Consider the following 19812-nt stretch of genomic DNA (forward strand, 5'->3'; position numbering starts at 1 on the left):
TGAAGCTGTTCCAATGACAGATTTGTCATATAACTCTGCATGGCTGAAGAAACTTCTAGAAAATAAAATCTCATTTGAAACATTTATTTTTTCTTCAAGAGCAGCTCAGTTAAACGCAGCCCCTCACCCACTAGCCAACAATGCAGTAGGTGGTTTTGTGTATTGATCACCCTCCTAGAAGCTGATAAGCACTCTTGGCCATTGGATGCCAGAGTTCATCTTGAACTCAGATTAGTTTTAACTGATGAACTGTTCCCAAGTTTCCTTTCAATAGGTTACAAGTTGCTCAAACTCTCTTGCAGGTTTGCTGGTGATTAGGGTCCACTAGCAGTCAGAAAAGGGAACACATCTGTGTCTGGGCAACTTCTCCAACAGCCTCTCCTAGCTACTGTTCATCAGCAGTGCACATGGAGATGCCATACTCAAAATGTACAACACGGCAAAACACATCCCTGCCCCAGCTGTGGAGAGAGACAGGTGGGGGCAGCACCAACTTGGACAGCCAGAGGACAGCACTCCCATTTATCAGTGCCCTCAACGTGCAGAGAAGTCTCTCTGCTGTTAAGACACATGCACTCATCTGCCCTTTGCAAATTCCAGCACCAACACCTTTCGGTGCTGGCAAAGCGTGTCCTCAAGGGCTGCTGCCAACTCTGTTCTGGCACTTGGGATATTTGGGGAAGAGGCTGGGCCAGCTGGCTCACCATGCAGCTGCCCCACAGCACCCCACTGCCAGAGTCACTGCAAGGAGCCGCCAGCTCTGCAGCCCAGAACCACCACATCTTTAAGGAGAGGTGCCACCACCCCACAGAACCAGACAGGGGGGCAGGCTGCATCCCAACTCCCGAGCTGCCCTGTCCGGGCAATAGCTTGGCAGCTCTTTGGCTCCACAGCCAGGGGAGCATCTCGGCCCTGAATCAGTGCTGGGCCGTGCCACAGCGGCACTGCTGCCACGAGGGCGGGCACAGCACAGCCAGCGGCGCCTGAGGCTGGCGTTGCCACTGGTGCTGCTCTGTACTCTGCGCACTTCTGCTCTGCTCCAAGGAACTGGCAGAAGGTGGACACTACAGACCCCACACACCTCGTGGCTGCTCCTCTGCTGCACATCCAGACCACAGAGCCAGGCTCTCGAGCAAATCTGTAGGATATGGCACAAGATATCTGCAAAGTATCAAGCACACCAGAGTGTTTGGACACTCCAACAGATGTAGTGGTACACGAAATCTAAACACATTTTGAATGTAGTCTGTTAGGAACTTTGTGGCTCTCACTAATGCCTCAGGAAAACCAAACCACAGCACCTGATGCTCATGTCAGCCTAACAGCCTAAAGCTTAACTACAGGAAACCCTTGGATAGTCTCACTGTCCTTCAAAACCATCGTTCAAAACCAAACATCAGCTTGGGTGGCACTGCCGAAACAAGCTGTAGGTACAAAGGGAATAACACACAGAGCCAACTTTTTTTTTTATAAAAGTATTTTTAATAAACTGATGGATTTAAGTTTAAGATGCTAGACAACTTGTTGCCATGTACAGGTAACAAAAGTCAAAATTCTTTGAATTTTATACAAATACTATGTAGTACAGTAAACTTGAATACAAGTTTACAAAAAATGCATCAGTGAATATTCAGCTTGTAACCAACTTCCAACAGTGAAAATTATCATCTATCAATAGTGATCAGAATTGCATTGCAAATTTTAGAAGTAATGCAACTATGTTTGTTTTTTTTTTTTTTTACCAAGCCACTCTGAAGTTACTGGTGCACACTGACAGTACATTGGATTTTTTTGGCTTGCTGAACAGAAAATGGCATTTAAATAAAATGACTGAGTTAAACAATGTAATACATATCAAAAGTACTATCTCACAGAAAACTAAACAAGAATGAGAAAGTAAACAGACAGAACCCTGAAGTGGTGATATTTTTCTACCCGTTTTGATGGAAAAGATTCCACAGGTGTCCAGCTTTCTCACAGCATTTTGAAGTGTTCTAGTCCTAGCACAGTGTGGTCGTTAGTAGACTAAAGTAATCCCTGCTTGGCAGTAATGCTGGTGAAAGGTAACTTGCTCTATTGCTAACAAATCGGAGTAACCACTGGCAGGGTGACTTCTTGCAGGCATCCAGCAGAGGCTGAGCTGACAGCACACAATTGAAGTTACAGTACTGCTCGCTTTGATACGATACTCAACAACCTTCAGGGTTCAGGTGTCAGTTTCCTCACAGGATTTACAAACTGATGGTTTTCAAACAAACAAACAAAAGTCTTTATGGAGCATAAGACAGTATTTTCGCCTGTACAGCTACCAATAAAATGAATGTTTTTGTTACAAACTTTCCAGTCTGCTTTATAAAAAATAGTCTTAGTTTTACTTCTAAATAAAAACTGTGCTGTGATCTGTCACGTTCTTGCATTGTACATGCTGTAATTGTGTGTGTTAATGAAGGTGTAGAGATTTGTGACCTAGTGCTCTGGATGTATCAGAAGCCTAAAAAGCTGATTTTGGTACATAAAAGGTAGCAATGAAAATTCATTCTATTTATTTTTCCTAAAGCCTAGGAAAAGCTACAGTACGTTGCTAGATCAGTGGCCTCAACCCTGAGCTGAAATAAAGGACCTGCCTCGGCCAAGAGACTTAGTCACATTACTACCACAGCTGCACAGCAGAGACAAAATAACCTGTCTGCAGCCTGTTGTCTGAGCTGTGAGTAGTGCGAGATTCAGTTCTGTAATGCTTGAGAGTTGACTGGAGACCACCATATTCATTTTCACTACAGGGAAAAAAAAACGAAAGAAAAATTCAAATTCAGAGTGAAAAGCACTCAACAGGGAGGGTCAGTATATCCAGCTTCTGGAGGTCAAACAGAGAATGTAGTGGCAGACTCACCAGTCTTAAGTATTTCCCACTTGGTAGAAGAGATTATTAAAACACGTACCAAAATACAGTTATGGAGACTTTTACTATTATCTTGCTCTTTCCAGAAAGAGTCTCACTTGATTCCCCCCCCAGAACTAAGCATATCTCTCTCTCTACTACACTGCATCACAGAAGATAAGTGAAAACCTAAAGTCTGTCTGATGAAGGATTCAACCCAGGTGGCAGCAGAAAAACTTCCACTTGTTTCTAACACAAGTCAGAGCTGGGAACCATAAGAATTCTTACTATGATACAGCTACTGCACCTTCCCATAGGGTTCAATGGCATCACTACCCATGGCCAGGAGCATTCATAACATGAAGCATTTTGCCTCCCAAGAAGACTTTTTTTTGCTTTTAAACAGCAGAAACTGCAGAGTCAGTATTTCATTCAACGGATAAACTAAACCCAGCAAAAGACTGTAAATAAAACTTGTAAGAATCATTTGTATTTCTAGTAATGCACACTTCTTTGTGAGCTGATTGGTTTAGGGATGGTATGTTTTTTGTTAGTTTAAGGCAGCAAGTCTTACAAAATACTCAAGCTCACCTCCCTCATGTTTGTGCTACTGTAGCCTTATGTGCACAATAGAACCTCACTAATTTACACCAATGATTGGAAGAACAATTAATTCTCTTGGTAAGTGAACAAGAATAAGGCATTCCATTATATATTCTGATCACTAATTATAATTTAGCTCTAATTATAATCTACCAGCAAACATATTTCTGTGTTTTAGAAAATAATATCTCTTACCTTCAGATACAATTATGTGTGCAGATTAGTGGGTTCTGCTGTGTAAACACGCAGGTGCATAAGCAATTTTCAGGTTTTTCTTCATTACATCTGATAAGAAAGTTAATGCCACAGACAGAGACTGTGGGAAAATAAATTAGGATTTCTCTATCATTTGTGCAGATATGCACAACTGGGCAGTAATTTTTAGCTCAAAAAAAGAAGGACGCGAATGTTTACAAACTCAAAAGAAGCAAAATCAGCAGCAGGAAGCAAAGGCCATTCCCCAACCATAAATGGCTTGTTTTACACAATTCCAAACTATATGAAACAAACAAAAAGGAATACAAGTACTAACTTATATACACAAGTTTGAAATCAAGTAAAGCAAAGAAGTGAAACATTTGTTGATGCTTCTAGCAGATGATATTCATGTGCTTAAATCCTGAAGTAAACTGCAAGTAAAGACAGAAGACAGGATGAAAACTACATGGCTGAATTACAAAAAAAAAAAGGATTGATGTGCATTGCAATGAGATAGAAATTTCCCTTCATATGTGCAAAAATCCACAGTTTCATTAATGTAGAGGTCATACTTCTAGGAACAGATTTTAGACCAAACCAGTCTCCCTACATCCTGGAATCTACCTGTTTACATCAGCCACTTTAAGTGCACAGTACCCTGTTCACATATATAGTATTCAGCAGTTTCTGGCATTTCTCAATTTAACATTCTCCTGCCTTAAATCTTGAAAACAAAGGGGAAATTTCATCCAGGGCATCACACCACTGCTTTTCATTTATACCAACAGTTAAATCAAACTCAAATTCTTTCTTCTTCCATGGTGGCAGGAGTCCTTACAGGACTTGTAAACAGCAGTACACAATACTGTAAACAAATAATTTAAGTTCTGCTTTATGCAAGATGTTAACTCAGGTCTACCAAACAGGTGAAAATGAAAAGGGTGGCTTCACACAAAATCCTTCCCTTTTCTCCCAGCAGTTCCTTTCACTATGTAAATAATCCTGAGCTGAAACAGGGGTTGATGAGAGCTTTTTTTTTTTGCATATAAAACCAATGTTCTAGAGTTGGCTCTCATGTTCTGTCAGGAAGTCAATTGCTGAAGAGATCAAACTGAAGTATTTCAAACCATTTGCTACTTTGGAGGAGGACTTATAATTTGGTGTGGCGTCCAGTTCTAGACCCAGATGCTGAGCTTGCCAAGGAAGCTGATGCTGCTGCATCCTCAGCTTCCTCCAGCTCATCGTGTAGCTCCTGGCTAACACTAGACTGGAGGGCTGCAGGAGTTAGCCACTCCTTTGGCAGGCAGCTCTGGAGGAAGGGTATACAAGAGCTGAAGTAGGCAAGGCGATTCACCCATCGTGGAATCTCTTTTCCACAGAGAATCTATGGGGGAAGGAAAAAGAAAGAGTTAATTTGTTTTCTGGATTCAGCAGTAACAAAACTGCAGTACTGTAAATAAAAAGCAAAAGCTGCAGCAGCCTTGCAGTTTACATATCACAAAAGCCAGTCAAGAAGCATCCAAGTTAGCTGCACAATGACAACTTTCTCCATCGGTAAAGGCAGCATTCCAAGTCCCACAAGGAGACCTATATTCCATTGTGAAAGCTGGACACACGGATCTGTGATTTTCTTAGAAGTCCTGAAAAGCCTAACCACCTCAGTCTCCTTGAATAACTTCTATAAAAGGCACAGAAATTAGTTAAGCTATGGTTTCTGTTCAGTGCTAACTCCTCAGAAACAGAAATTGCAGGAGAAACCTCACTGGTACAAAAAAAGCACCCTGAAATCAAGTGCCCAGAAAGACAGTGTCAACACCAGAGTTGTATGGAGTTACACACACTGCTGAGGCTCTTTACTGTGGTGGCCTCTGACCACTTCCACAAGACGTCACTACCCTACAATGCAGAGGCCAAGCACACACTTCAGTTCATTGGGATAGGAGGAGCTAAACAATGCACAGCTGGGTTCAACTCCTCAAAAATGAATAAAGTTGCAATAAGTACTTATTTCTACTGCACATCAGTCATTAAGTAATTTTGTTGCCACTATTCAAGGAGTGAGCTACTTTACTTCACTATCATATTCACTTCTGGTATTACAGTGCAAATTTGGAGAATGTGAGCATTACCCTGCTGTAACAGAGCAGCATTTAACTTGTAATTATACCCACTTCTATAGCCAATTTGAACACTAAATAGGACAAGACCTAAAACAGAAACAGTATGACCATGCAGCTGAAGAATATGGCAAAACCCTGGCCATATAGGCCAGATTTCACACCAACTGCAGCTTTGTCAGTGTCTCACCCTACTTACTTGTACCAGCATTGCACATGAATCATCTCCTCAATAAAATTTTCCACTTTCCACTATCAGTACCAAGATCAGTCTACATAAAACACAGGCTACACAGTAAGTATGCATTAACTATTTTGGAAAAAAACCCAATTAAAATCTATGAAAGTTCACATGGGAAAAATAGCCATTCTTGTTTTGGGGTGTTTCAATGAAACATAAGAATAAATTCTGGCAAGCACAGATTGTCAACTATCAATAAAAATTTCCATTCCCCTCATTGTCCTGGATTACTTGTTTCTGACCCTTTCCCTTGTGTGGATACACATGTGAATGATCAGGCATTCAATCATATTAGCAAACTGATCATGTTACAACAAAGTGAGGGGAAAAAGCAAAGCCCCTTCGACTCCTCGGTCAGATGCTTTGCATGACCACTCAAATATCTACATGACCAAGACACAGGTGCTGGCAGAGCAATAACTTGACAAAAGCCTCTCAAGCAGAAGATTAACATTGTCTGCGTAACTTCAGTGCCTTTGCTATTCTTTAACAGTAGGTCATAACCTTGAAAATTATTTTCAGTGTGATGGTTCTGTGGGGAAATACAAGTAATCTGACAAAACTAACATGTAGTTCTATCTTCAGGAGCAGTCCCTGAAACAATTGAAATTATTTTGAAATCTTGTTAATACGTTATTTACTAGGTATCTCTTTAGGAATGCACCTCTGCTCTAACACAAGCTATGTATGACAACAACATTTAGCAGCAAAATCTGGTGCTTGGGACATAAGCACAAATACAACCTGAAAAATAGTGACATTTGCCCAAGGTATTGGAGATAGGAAGCTGAAAATTAAACCAAACATTCCAAAGGACCAGAAAGAGATGATGCTCTGTAGCCACCTGTGAAGAACCTTTCTATAGACCTTTATGTTTGTTTACCTCAGATAAAGCTGAAGAAAAGTGATTGCAGTTTTTGTGCATTAGGTGATAAGCATTTCCTTTGAATTCCTTTCCAAGCTCTTCTACTATTTTTTCTATATCATCTTCCATAAAGTCAGTACTGCCTAGAACCACAGCTTCTCTAGAAGAGAAAAAGAGAGTAGATGATCAGGCTGCCATGATATAGGCAGACTACTGTTCATACATTGCTCAAAATTCACCCCACTGTGGGTAGCAAGATCTTTCTGTTCTCCAAGAATAACAAAGATTCTTTCTATTCCATTTTATGGCACCACTTTCACCTTTCTCACGAGAGATTATATTTCCTTGCCAATTATCCACCTTGAAAAAGTTACTGCATTGCTTACACTGTGTGAGTAATAAAAGTTAGCCACAAGTCCACAAAATTTGTATGCACTTAAGGAATTTAATGGTATGCTAAAAAAATGTTCCTTGCTGTAGACACTTCATTGTCTCGTCACCTCTGTCCATCTTTCATTTCTATGCAAACACATGAATTTCTCAGCAAGTCAGAAATCCTGTACAATTCAATACATCTACCCTCAAAAATAAATGCAACAAATTGTCTCTTTCATATACTTTCTCAAAGAGCAAGAAAATAGGTAATCTTTCTTACTTAAATTTAAATGTTTCTCCTAGCTCAGAAGCATTTCCTGGTGAAATCTCAAATATTCCAGAAAAAGGGTACGGATGACCACCATAGGCAAATTCTGAAAGAGAAAGCTCAGATTTAACAAAAACAGCATCTGATGACAGTAAAAAACAGCAGAGCTCACTGACTGGAAGATGACTTCACAAGGATCTAAAGCTAGCAACCAGACATGTTATTTACATGGGGAGCAGATGAGCTGGAAATTAATAATTTTATCAGTTACTACTCAGCATAAGTAAAAACTGACAGGAAATTTCCTACATCAGTGTACAGGTTTAACTTGAAAAACTTTGCAGTAAGTACATACTGTTTTCATTGTATAAGTGAGCATTTACAAGTTAAATTGTACATCTCGCCAATGTTCTTTACACATACTGGTCTTTAAAATTCCACTTACATATGTCTAAATTGAGGATTCAAAGTACTGCATCCTCAGAGGCCTGATGGCACTTCTATTCAGTGTACACCACAGCCCTCAGTGTGGCAGTGAGCAGTGGCCTAATAGGTTTTTTAAATGTCTTGATTTGCAAGACAACTGTCACGACTTCTTTACTATAACAAGAAAACAAACCAGTGCACGCATCTCAGGTCTGCACAAAGCATCTGCTGGCTTAAGCACTCACACTACATGAAAATATCATGATGTGCTGTAGCTTCTGTCTGTGTCTGTAAGATAACAGCACGCCGCACCCAGAGTGTAATAAAAAGCTTTAAGCATGACTTCACACTTCCTTTCCTCAAAACTCTTAACACATCATCCAAGTCTAGCACTCAATTTTGTGGTTAATCTTTTTTACAACAGGTTAATAAATAAAAAGTTTGATGTGCTTCAAAAAATTCAAGTCATTGTTCTAGCAGGGGCATGACCTGCTATATGAGAAAGCTGCTATAATCCCAGCAGGAAGGGAGGCACATGTATTTGGCACAGCTCAAAAACTGGGCTTCAGGCACAGCACTATTAAGAGTCAGGTCTTTCTGGGTCAGATTAAAACAAATTTTAAAAAAAGTTTTAACACAAAGCGTTGCATTTTGCCAATTTGTTGCTCTGGTAACACTTGCAAAACCAGATACAATGTGACCATTATACCTACCGAAACATAGTTTAAGATAACTTTGGGCAGTCTGGTCTTGGGAGTGCACACCCTGCCTTTTGCTCCTTCCTCTCACCTCCCAACACATTAAAAAAAAAAAAAACCAACCAAAATGCTGCAGCAGATTTTCCTTCTTTAACTGGACTACTTTCAGCAACACCATCACCTCATTGTGTCATTACACTTGTGGGCAGAAACACCTCAGACCTGAGCCCGTGCTGTGGCATGCTCAGAAATACCTCCTGGCTGCAATGCAGGTTCCAAGTGGCCTGAACAGATCAGGAGGCTGCAGCACCCAAGCACAACCCATTTAGCAAAATTGAAAAGCATTGTTGTTATTTACCACAAGGGTATCTTTTATGAACAGCATGTATAGGATGCCTATAAAAGAAATTGTCTCTAAAAAAAACCAACCTACCAATAAGGAATAGACTTTTTCCTGAGCATCGTGCACTTTTAGGTGCCTCTGCAACAGATTATTGCTCCTGTAGTTAAAAATTAACTCCTTGCACTAAGTGCTGACAGAATACTGAGGAAAGGATTCAACCATGCTTACACAAAGCACACATTTTTTAAATGTAGGGTTTTTTAAGTATTTCCAAACCTAAAATAAAGATTTCTATGCCTAGCTGAATAAATTGTACACTTTTTCATAGTTGCATAGCTTTATACAAAAGAATCCATGACAGCTACCAGATTATTCATGTCCAAGGTTTTTTTCCAGAGGCAGAAAAGATGAGAAAAGAGATGAACAGGTTTCGGGAGCTAGACTCTCCTCACTACCTGAAAAATGCTTTTTAAATAACAGCATTACTGAAACGAAAAGTAAGTTATGCTTTTCTTGTACATACCTCGGCCATACACCTCTATACCTGAATGAAACACTCCAATTCCAAGGGAAGAAGTATATTCATTCATCCAATACTAAAAGGAAAGAAGGGGGAAAAAACCCCAAAACTCTAGTTAGTTTGCAGTACAGATTTATCTTCTCATAGCAGACTGTCCCCCACATCAAAAGCATTAAACCCTATCACAAAGTGGAAACTGCACAACCCATTTTACGGCAACAGAATGTCATTAAAATTCCCCAACTGTACACAGTGAATTAATTCCATTAGGTGCTATTCCAGTGTTTTAGTGCTGTCAAAGCTTGTCAATCAAGGAGTCTGCACCTGGGAGAAATCCAGATCAACCTTCTATTTGTCAACAAGCTGTAGGTTGTAAAGTTTGCCAAGCAGTGGAATACATTCTAGAATCAATTGCTGTAATTTTAAGGAGCACATTTTTCTTTAAAGTACATCAGAATGTAGGACCGTGAGATACACACACCGACTGTCATTAATAGCAATGACCACACCTGCCTATGAACAGATAAACACAAGACATACTCAGAGATGGACTGAAATTACCTTATTATGTCTTTGAATACTCAACTAGAGGTCACCCTACAAGAGACAAAGCTCTCTCTTGCTGCTGATGCATGGGTCCCCAAACATCAGGTTGATGTCCCTTGCACAGGTCTGACACTTGTTTCCAATATATCACTTGTATTGTAGCCAACAGAAAACAGATGCATTTAAAAAGGAATCAGAAGTGGAAATTTTTTAGAAAAGGGAAAAAATAGTAAAGAAAGGAAATTTCCCTTAGTGCTTTCTCTTTTCTTTTATGAAAGTGGCAGCAGCAGCATCTATCAGAAGCTAACTACTACCTTCAAGACCTCAAATATGCACAGAGCTCTGGAAAAGGAAAACCTCAAAGTACTGTCACTGTCTACATCACTACCCTCAAAATATCAGTCTCCAAGCATTAAAAAATTTCAAGTGACACACAATTTGAGAAGGAACGTGAAACAAAGTCCTAAAAAAAAAAAAAAAACAAGCCTCAGTTACATCTTCAAAACTGAAACTGGCTAGGAAGAAAAACCTCAGGAAAATACAAGGAAAACATTATTTTGTTAATTACTCCAATAACAGGATTTTTTTTTCCTCCCAGAGCATCCATGTGAACTTTTGCAAAGCAGACTTCAAAAAGTCAACTGGCGGGCAGGATAAAGGCTGAGATAGTACCCCCAGTAAATTACTACTGATTTAGCAAGCAGGCAGAAAAAAAAGAAGTCATGTTCTTCACACAACCTGTTGACATAATCAGTGTTTTCTGATGCGAAGTCACTAAGCAGCACAGCAATGATAAGAACGTAAAAGGTTGCAGGTGTTGAAGATGTGCAAGCTGGAGTCAGTGTGTAATTTACAGTGCCATCGCAAACATTGTGGCATGTAAGCTTTTTGTCTCCCAATAAAAATGATACACTAAACCTCAGGTTGACAAGCTATTAATAAAAATGAAAACAAGTTAAATGGCTAAAAGAGCACATCATGCCAATAGTTACAAACACACCAGCCACCTGTGGGAAATTTTGTCAATATGAATTAAGAGAAGGCAGATTTTGTGCCTTATATTTATTTAAAGCTCACTTGTGATCCGTGGATAAATTCTGCTTAAGACTGAACTTTACCCTTTGCTTTAATTTCTGGGTTTGTCAGTCTAGTGCTGTGTTAGCTAGTGGGGTATGGATGAGTACACTAAATCATCACCTTAGTCTATTTAAAGGGTTTAGTAGTTCTTTCCTTCCACCCCTCAGAACAGAGCAGAGAGCAAGTCTGTATGAACAAACTACATCCAGAAATACACTGCTTAATTTACTCTGTATAGAAAGACACAGAACAGGGACAAAACAAGAGGGCAAGAAAGGAGAAGGATGCGAAGACTACTCATCTTAGTGGGTTTGTGAGCGTAAAAAAATGGATTCTGCTCATGAGGTGAAATCAAAGTCCCCAGGAAAACAGGGGAGCTACAGCAACGTAAACCTGTTCCAGTTCTGAAGCCATTCCTACTCCCCAGTTTACCAGCTCACCATTTCAAAATACTTTCACGTTTATATTTATAGTCAAAACTGTAGGCACAGTCAATGTACAGTTTGTCAGCACTGGAAAAAGTACATTTGCCTAATGGGAAGGTGTATCCAAATGAACCTAATCTGGAACTGAGCTAGACAGGGTCTCTGGTGGTCTAGTTTTTCCCTCTCCTGGGCACTTGTGGCCAGAAAACTCAGATCTTGGCTGCTGTATTCCAAACAACCTACATATCATGTACCCATTGGATCTGTTAATGCCAAGCAAGGTTATGGCTGCTCTCTGAAAATAGAACAAAACTTACACAAGATATCCCACAAGCAGTGGGATAGAATAAAGCCTGGTTGGTTGTTAGACAGAAAAATATGAGGAAAAAAATTATTCACCGTCCTCCCCACCCACAACCCCACGAAACCAAACACAAAGTACAGGGAGAGGACAGAAAAGTGAGTCACCAAGCCTTGTCATTGATCTGCACAGAAGTGGATGAGCGGGATGGAAAGCAAAGGTATTCAGCATGGCCTGTGCCTATCCAAGTATGGGCTCCTCCTCACTGGTGCCACCTACATACATGGAGCTCGCTACACTACACAAGGTGAGCACTGGTGGCAAATAAAACAAAAGTTAGCAGCTTTGGAAGAAGTGCCTGAAGCAAGCTGGCACTTTGCTTCATATTTCCAGTAAGAACAGAGTAGGTTAATTGAAGATAAAAGAATTTCAATAAGGCAGAATTACTTTCCCCCTAGGAACAGTAATTATATCTAATTATTACTTAATCTGGATGAGCTATTGGAAGGTTAGTCCTATTTTCTCATTGAACAAAATGCCTTATCTCACTGAAGGAAGAAATGCAGGACAAATGCAACAAAGAGTGCTGAATTTGGCTACAGCTGAAAAGATTATATACAACTTACAAAGTAAAGACTGTAAATTAAATTACATCTGTGTAGCTCACTGGTTCAGTAACATGCCCAAACTGATCCCAAATGCTACATCCTTGTTTCCATTACACAAATTGGATTCCCTTTAGTCTTGATATGGATTTTGCCATAGTTGTATGGTGCAATCCCATATCCTCAACATTTTGCAATATGTCAGTCTTGTAAAACAGGATTTCAGGTTTAATCTACCATTAGGAAAATATTAGAGAAGCATTTTTCTATGTGCACAATCAAGTCATGTCACTACAATCCCAGAACACTAATCCCAGTGCTTCAAAACTATCTCCAGAGCTTTCACTTACATTAATACTTTAGCTTGTTATCGCCTTATTTAACAAGGGAAAAAATAGGATACTACTTGGGCACAAAAAACCTAGACCCCTAAAAACAGCAGTTAGTTAAAATAAAGCTATAAAGTACTCCAGTTCTCAAAACACAGTATATCAAAGCCTTCACCCTACCCTTTTAATGATCATAAAAGATGTTCAAAGGCATGAACTGTACCACATAAATACACCCTTAAGCTTCTCTCCCTCCATAAAGTTACCAGCACTTGAAAGTCTACTTTCTTCTACAACACACGCATCCCACTCTCACTTTGGTTCTATCAAAGATTTTCGCTTTTTAAAGCACTAAGGACATTAGAAGGGTATATCCTCCAAAAGCAACCAACTCAGTCCTGTAAAGAGTTCCAACAGGAGCAAGGTCACTTAGTACTCCTCTGCATACCTAAGCAGCTGCCTGGGAAATGAAGCCACAGTTTGCGTTCAGGTTAAAATAAAGCTGTTCGTTATTACAGTAACGTTGGCTCTGTCAACCAGACAAATAACAATGGTCTCTTGTTCCACAAGAGAAACAAAAAACCCCAATCCCAAAACTAAACTACAAAAATATCCCAAACCCACTTCCAAGTGACATGGAATGTCAGAAGCAAAGAGCAAACCTGCTAATGTCTCAAACACAAAGTTGGTGTGGTTTGATGAATAAGCAAAACTTCAAAACTGCTATTACAGAAGACTCCTCCCTTCTTTCACCCACTCCTAGTACCCCCAAATAAAGCAGACCATTGATTTCAGCAGGCTGTTGTACAAGCAGCAAAAACTGCTATGCAATATGAAAGTGAGGCTTTGGTTTCAAACGGACTGAGATGTGGTTCAGCAGAGAAGTTTGACAAAGGACATTCACTGATGGTATCTTCCAGAGATCCGTGAACCTGTGTTTTTCTCACGAGTTTGAAGGAAAACTCTCTCTAATGGTCAAATAAGGTACACATTGCTACAAAACAACACACAAGACTGAAGCAGGAAATAGAAATATTCTCCTTAGTGGTCCCATCTTATACTATGTATAATCTGTGGTAATGTACAGCTCCAACAATTAGCACAACTGCCAACTAATGCACAAGAAGGCACCCCTGCATGTAACCAAACAAATAAATGTGCTTGGCTGCTTCTTTTGGATAGTAAGTCCCTTCCACAGATGGTGGCTTTAGAGACTATGTGAATTCTCAACAGAGGCAGAGCCCCAGTAATAACAACAGGATAACCAACAGTTCCTAACATATCCTTAGGAAAAGTATGACACTAGCTTTTAGGAGCACACCCTTCCTGTTGCTGTTTTCCCCTCACTTCCCTCATGTCAACTGCCAGCCTTCCTAGGATGGTTGGAGTAAAACTGATCACAGCAATTCAGCTCTGGAGGAAAAAGAAAGCACAATGTGAATGGAAAAGCAGACTATCACAAGAGAAAAAAAACCACCATGCTGAAGTCACACCCCACCAGTCCTACCATCATAGTGAGAATGGAGTTTCTCAGAGGCCATGGCACTAGTTTCCTGGCAGGTATATACACAGGAGTCAGTCCACTCTGTTAAGGTTTCACAGCCTGCCTGTGAACTGGGCCCGCTTTGCACAACTGAGCAAGTCCTTGTGAGAACAGTGGGTCTTCATTTTGGTGAGTCAGAAGTGTGTCAAGCCTTGACTTCAAAGATATTCTTATGTAAGAGTCACGAAACTGAAGTCCTACTTCTTTCTCTGTACAAATATTTATAGTTAATATATGTAAAACCATCTATTTTTATGCTAAGAGAGATTTCCCCAATATATATATTCATACTGTAGTCCAGAGAAGCCATATATATGCATGTGAGAGGGCATCCTTTCCTCCTCCAGTCTAGTATAAATAAGGCACACTGTGACTTTTCCTCATATTGGCATCATATATGATCTCAACCAGGTGAGCAAAGACCACTTCTTTTTCTTCTCCGATCTCTCAGAAAATCATAGTGAACAGACTGTTCCTGTCTCCGGTCTCCCTTCACTGTCTATAATGAAGGAAACCAAAGTTGAGGTAACAGGCTATATTCACTCGATACAGAACTCAAACACAGGAGTGGGCAAAAAAATCCCCCCAAAAAAGGACATTGATTTCTAAGGTAAGTAGTAGGGTGAAAGAAAATTACAAAATATCAGGCTAGTTCCTATGATATCATAAATGTATTTGATTTCAAGCCAGTTAGCTCCCTATTGATTGCTATTAAACATTTTAGCATTTGAATGTGACTATTCCCAAGCAAAACAAGCTGTATTTTCTCACTTCCACCAGTCACTGACACTACACTATATACCTTCACCCTTTCAAAACAACAAAGGTTCACTTTAAAATGGTGGTGGTAGGAAAACCTATCCAAAATAAGCTAAGTAACACAACCTCTATCACCTGAAGCTAGTTCTCCATCTTACTGACCCTCTATCAGTAGACTCGAAACTTGGTCAGAGAACCAGTGCCACTCGTTCTAATTTCCAGCGATTGAAACGCATTAACAGATAATATTTTCTCAATATTACTTATCTAAGCCTCCTGTTCCATGCAGGTACTTACACCTCATTTGTTACCATGGCATTTGAGCAGCTTCCAGCTGAAGCTAAGACAATACAACAGTTGCTGTAAGTGCCACATAAAGATTATCCAGGAGGGAGGGAAGGTGAGCTCATAGGGCTGCAAATCAAGCTGGAGCGATTCTTTTAGTTCTACCAAGTCGCAGCCATAACAAAACTATTCAAAAATTATGGACTAGAAAAGAATCACCTTACTGACACTGTGCTAAAAAGCTCTCATCCTTGCAGAGACGGAGGTTATCCCCAACTACCACCATCCTGCTGAAAACTGGACCCTTTTCTGATTTTCGTGAGCAGAAAGGCAGGGCCTCCCCGCTGCTGAGCTTTGGGGCAGCAGCAGAGGTCGGGGACGCTCACGGCAGGGGAAGTTTCCCCCGCAACAGGGAGCGGATCCACCTGCCACTGGAAGACCCGACCCGGCAAACTTCTGTCGCAGGTCATAGAGGGGCTGTATAAATCGTCAGACCTCCCAAATCACCGCCCTCGCCCCCCCCCTTTCCCTCCCCGGGTTCGTTATTTCTCCCGCTCCGCCGCCCACGGATGCAGCTCCCGCGGGGACAGGCATGCGAAGGGCACGCAAACTTTCCCAGCTGCCCTGGCCCCCGCAGGGCAGGACACCCCCGCCGCCGCCCTGCCGGGAGGGGGCCGAGGCCCCCGCCCGCCGCCCCGTGCCGGTGGCTCACCATGTCGTAGACGTTCAGGATCACCAGCTGGTTCGCCATCGCCGGCGGCCCGCGGGCGCCCCCCGCCCGCTCGGTGGCTCCCGCTGCGGCGGCGGCGCCGCTCAGGCCGGCGGCGGGGCGGTGCGGACCCCCGGGGGCCGCTTCCTCCTCGTCCTGCCTGTTGCTGCGGGGCGGCGGGGGGCGGCGGGCACCATGGAGCCGCCGCCGCGGAGGGACGGGGCCGCGCCCCCGGGAGACGCGCTCAGCCCGCGGCCGGCAGCGGGGGCCGGGCGGCGCAGGGGGCAGCGGGCGCGGGCCCCGCCCCGGCGGCGGTGCCGGTGGCGGGAGGGGAGGAGAGAAGGGACGTGTGGGGAAGGGAGAGGCGCCGGGGCGGGCCGCGCCCTGCCTGGCGCCGGGCCGGGGCCGCGGGACGGGCGGGCAGCCCCGCCGACGGGCGCAAAATGGAGCCGCTCCAGCCCGCCCCCAGCGCCCGAGCGGAGCGGCACGGCCGCGACTACAGCTCCCGGCGCGCCGCGCGGGAATGCGGGCGGGAATGCGGCTCCCGGCATGCCCGGCGCCGCCCCGCGGCCTGGATGGGGTGCGGGGGCCTGCTTGCGGTGTGGCTGCTGGCCCTGCCTCGTCCCATCTGCCTCCCGCGGAGGTGTCCGGGGCGGCCGGAGAGCGCTGCAGCGGCTCCCTCAGGCCTCTGGGGACCCGGCCCGGCCCGGCCCGGCCCGGCCCCGCCCCGCCGCACGGCTGTGTCCGCCTGCCCTGCCCTGCCCCGCCCCGCCCCGTGCCGTGCCCGCCACTCGTGCGCCTAAGGTTGTTGGCTCCCAGAGGAGGATTAGTTCCCCGTCCGTGTGGTGGCCGCGTGCAGAGTATCCCCCGGCAGCGCCATTTCACGTTTGAGTTCAGTGGAGAATGGAATTTTAACTGGCGCGGCAGAGAGAACGTCTGAGCCGCCCGGACCTGGGGATAACCCACATGTGAATGCTGGTGAAGGCATGGCCGCTTCTAGGCGGCAGGCGCCTTCGAGAGTAACCTTGCTACGTAAGCTTCATCTATAACCCTGTCAAGTGACAGCAAAACAAAAATCCGTTTATTAAAAGCTGGAGAAAAAAATGCATTCTCTCAGCAGACTCAATTTTATAAAGACAAGCAGTGCCCCTTCACAGCACTTTAAAAAAGGTTTACAGCAGGCTGTGGACCTGCCCTTGGGCCAGAGGTGCTGCAGGAGGGAGAATGTTCCCACCCCAGGGGTATCCTGACTTCCACTATCATTTCTGGCTGCAGACATTTAGATGTTTAGCCCCTCTTTCTTAGCTAAAATCCCAGTTGGCTGCTGAGCTCCATTTTGTGTGCAGAACAGCTTTGTCCCTCGAGTACTACAGCATAGCTGATGCAGGCAGTTAAAAAAGCAATTCCTGCTTTGGGGAGTGATCTTTGGTTAGAGGAAACGAGTATTGTCACAAAAACTTACAACAGGTCTGGCTCCTGATTGTCAGAATACGTAATTCAGGCACCTGAGGGACTGGTGCGTGAACCTGAGGTTGGCAGTAATGCCTTACTTTGCCAGTAAAACATGTGGACAGGTCTGTAAGTCCTTTGGGTAATGTTCTTTGCTCCTTTGGCTAAAAGCTAGGAAACTCGTGGTTACTAAACCAAAAAGTTTTGTGGGAAAATGTTGCTTCCATATTCGGGAATGCTGAGGAAAATATGATTGTTTCTTACATCTGCAGGGGTCAAAAACCCTATGTGAAAAGGCAAAGGCAGGGACTCCATTTCTAACTAACAGTATGCATTAACTGGAAAACAGAAATACAGAGTGTTGGAATGACTTGCAACATTCTCTCCTGTATGCTTTCTGTCTGTACGATGCATTGTAAAGCAGAAGGAGAGGAAAGCATAACTTCTAGCCTGTAGTGACAGGAGAGAGAAATTTCATATTCTGTGAAGAATAAATCCCCAAAGTATCATTTATTTGACTTTAAAATTGAATTTTGGCATTTAAATACTAACTTAATAGATAGAGGAGTAACACAGTATTAAAGCTCTGACTTCCTCAGTGATGCAGTTTATCTTTTCATGCAGTTATCTGCAAAAGACCTTTGCAAAAGGTAAATCCTTTTGAGCAAAAAGACTGATTAGGTAGGTGTCAGAAGCAATGTTAAGCATGAGTGAATACTGCAGAAAGTTAAGCCATAAATGGTGTGTATTACAGCAGTTTGCATTTATCTGACTAGTTTGGAGAGTGAGGAAGTATGGTATGGGGATGCTCCAAGATGCTCACAGGGATCAGTCTGGCTGTTTAGTAGAGGGGCAGAGAACAGCTGTGGGCACTGTTGCAACAAAAGATACACAGTGTGTGAACCCAGGGACTTCTGCACTGTAAAACTGAAAAACAAGCTGCCTGAATCCTTAATGGGAACACAGAAAATCTCAGAGAAGATTTTCTCAGATCTCAGACCAAAATCATTGTTTACCAATCTGTGCTACATTTACTTTGTGTCATGACATGTTTCTATTCTTGTATTGGAGCAATACACTCAAAGAGCAGTCTGATTTCTTTGTCTTTATGGCAAATGCTATTATCTGTTTCATTTTCAAAGGTGTAGAAATAGTCAAGATTAGAGGAGCACCAATTTTCATCCATAAATGAGAAGTTAGAGAAGCCCAAGGTGCCTTAGATTCTCAGAGAGGTGCAGTTTCTGGAAATTTTCTTAAAAGATTATAAAATATGTAGAAATCTGGCACAGAGAATACATGAGCATTTAAAATAATTTGTTACTGATTGCCTTTCCCTCTTGATCATCACAGCTGTTCAAAGGCAACAAAAAGTGGCCTTGCCATGACATCCGCCAGGTCTCTCAGCAGTCATAAAGGTATCCTGTCTCATCCTGTAAACTGTGCATGTCCAGCTTATCTAAGCAGTCCCTGTTTGGATCCATTGATACTGTAAGTAGTAACTCCACAAAATTTAATGTTAATGGAGACCTGGAAAAACTGAAAACAGAATTTATCAGTGAAGACTGAGGGAAGGAGGAAGGCACTAAATACTTCCGCCTTCTCTTTAACCTTAGTAGATCTCCAGCCTGACCCAGCAGTGGTTCACCTTTTCCAATTTCTTATTTATGCTATCGATGCACCTACAAACCCATCTTCTGTTACCCTTCATGTTCCTTGCTAGTTTCAATTCCAACCAAGCTTAGATTTTCCCAATTCTGTCCCTGCATGTCCTTGGTAGCTTGCCCTGCTTCCATCTCCCGTATAATTTGGTTTTGCATTTCAGCTCAATCATTATCTCATGTAAGGTATGTTGCTGGACCTGATTTTGAGTCATGCAGATCTGTTTATAGCTGCAGTATATTAAAGTGCACTTCTATTTTAAACATCCCACAGTCTAACAAGAAAAAAGGTCAAAGGCTCAGCTTGTCTTCCCTTTTGGACAGAGAATTCTCTTGCCTATGCCGGGGGGAGTAACACAAGACTTTTGTGGGTCAGCTAGGGAAGCTGCAGTGGTCTTGTGGCAGAAACTCTCTCAACAAAGAGCACTGGAAGATTGATTAATGGGTTTCTTTCTCACGGTTCTTGCTGAATCAATATGGAAATGGTACTCAGGTAGAGTCCTCTGTGAGCCCTGACTTCTGTTTAAAAAGGATCAACAAGAAACAGGCTTCAGTACCTTGACATCCTCTCATGGCACTGCCAGTATGCCTTTT

The 19812-nt window shown here is 42.7% G+C and overlaps 1 protein-coding gene across 1 annotated transcript; it reads right to left on the reverse strand.

The window, feature by feature from the left end:
- Window positions 1-1725: 1725 nt before the first annotated feature.
- On the reverse strand, window positions 1726-16347 carry DESI2 (desumoylating isopeptidase 2). Its single transcript, XM_032102638.1, has 5 exons — window positions 16115-16347; window positions 9536-9608; window positions 7558-7651; window positions 6921-7062; window positions 1726-5063 (listed from the first exon to the last, which is right to left on the reverse strand). The coding sequence occupies exons 1-5, from the start codon at window positions 16151-16153 to the stop codon at window positions 4830-4832; spliced, it is 582 nt and encodes a 193-aa protein (XP_031958529.1). The 5' UTR covers window positions 16154-16347; the 3' UTR covers window positions 1726-4829.
- Between the last annotated feature and the right edge of the window lie 3465 nt (window positions 16348-19812).

This window comes from Corvus moneduloides, chromosome 3, assembly GCF_009650955.1.
Source record: "Corvus moneduloides isolate bCorMon1 chromosome 3, bCorMon1.pri, whole genome shotgun sequence".
Lineage (NCBI taxonomy): Eukaryota > Metazoa > Chordata > Aves > Passeriformes > Corvidae > Corvus > Corvus moneduloides.

What these genes read in the sequence shown, in the direction of transcription:
- DESI2 (XM_032102638.1), bottom strand. Translation starts at nt 16,153, where the DNA reads ATGGCGAACCAGCTGGTGATCCTGAACGTCTACGACATG. An exon ending in TATAGAGGTGTATGGCCGAG is followed by an intron (nt 7,652 to 9,535) that starts GTATGTACAAGA and finishes TTTCTCTTTCAG; the next exon opens with AATTTGCCTATGGTGGTCAT. An exon ending in TTTCTTCAGCTTTATCTGAG is followed by an intron (nt 5,064 to 6,920) that starts GTAAACAAACAT and finishes CTTCCCCCATAG; the next exon opens with ATTCTCTGTGGAAAAGAGAT.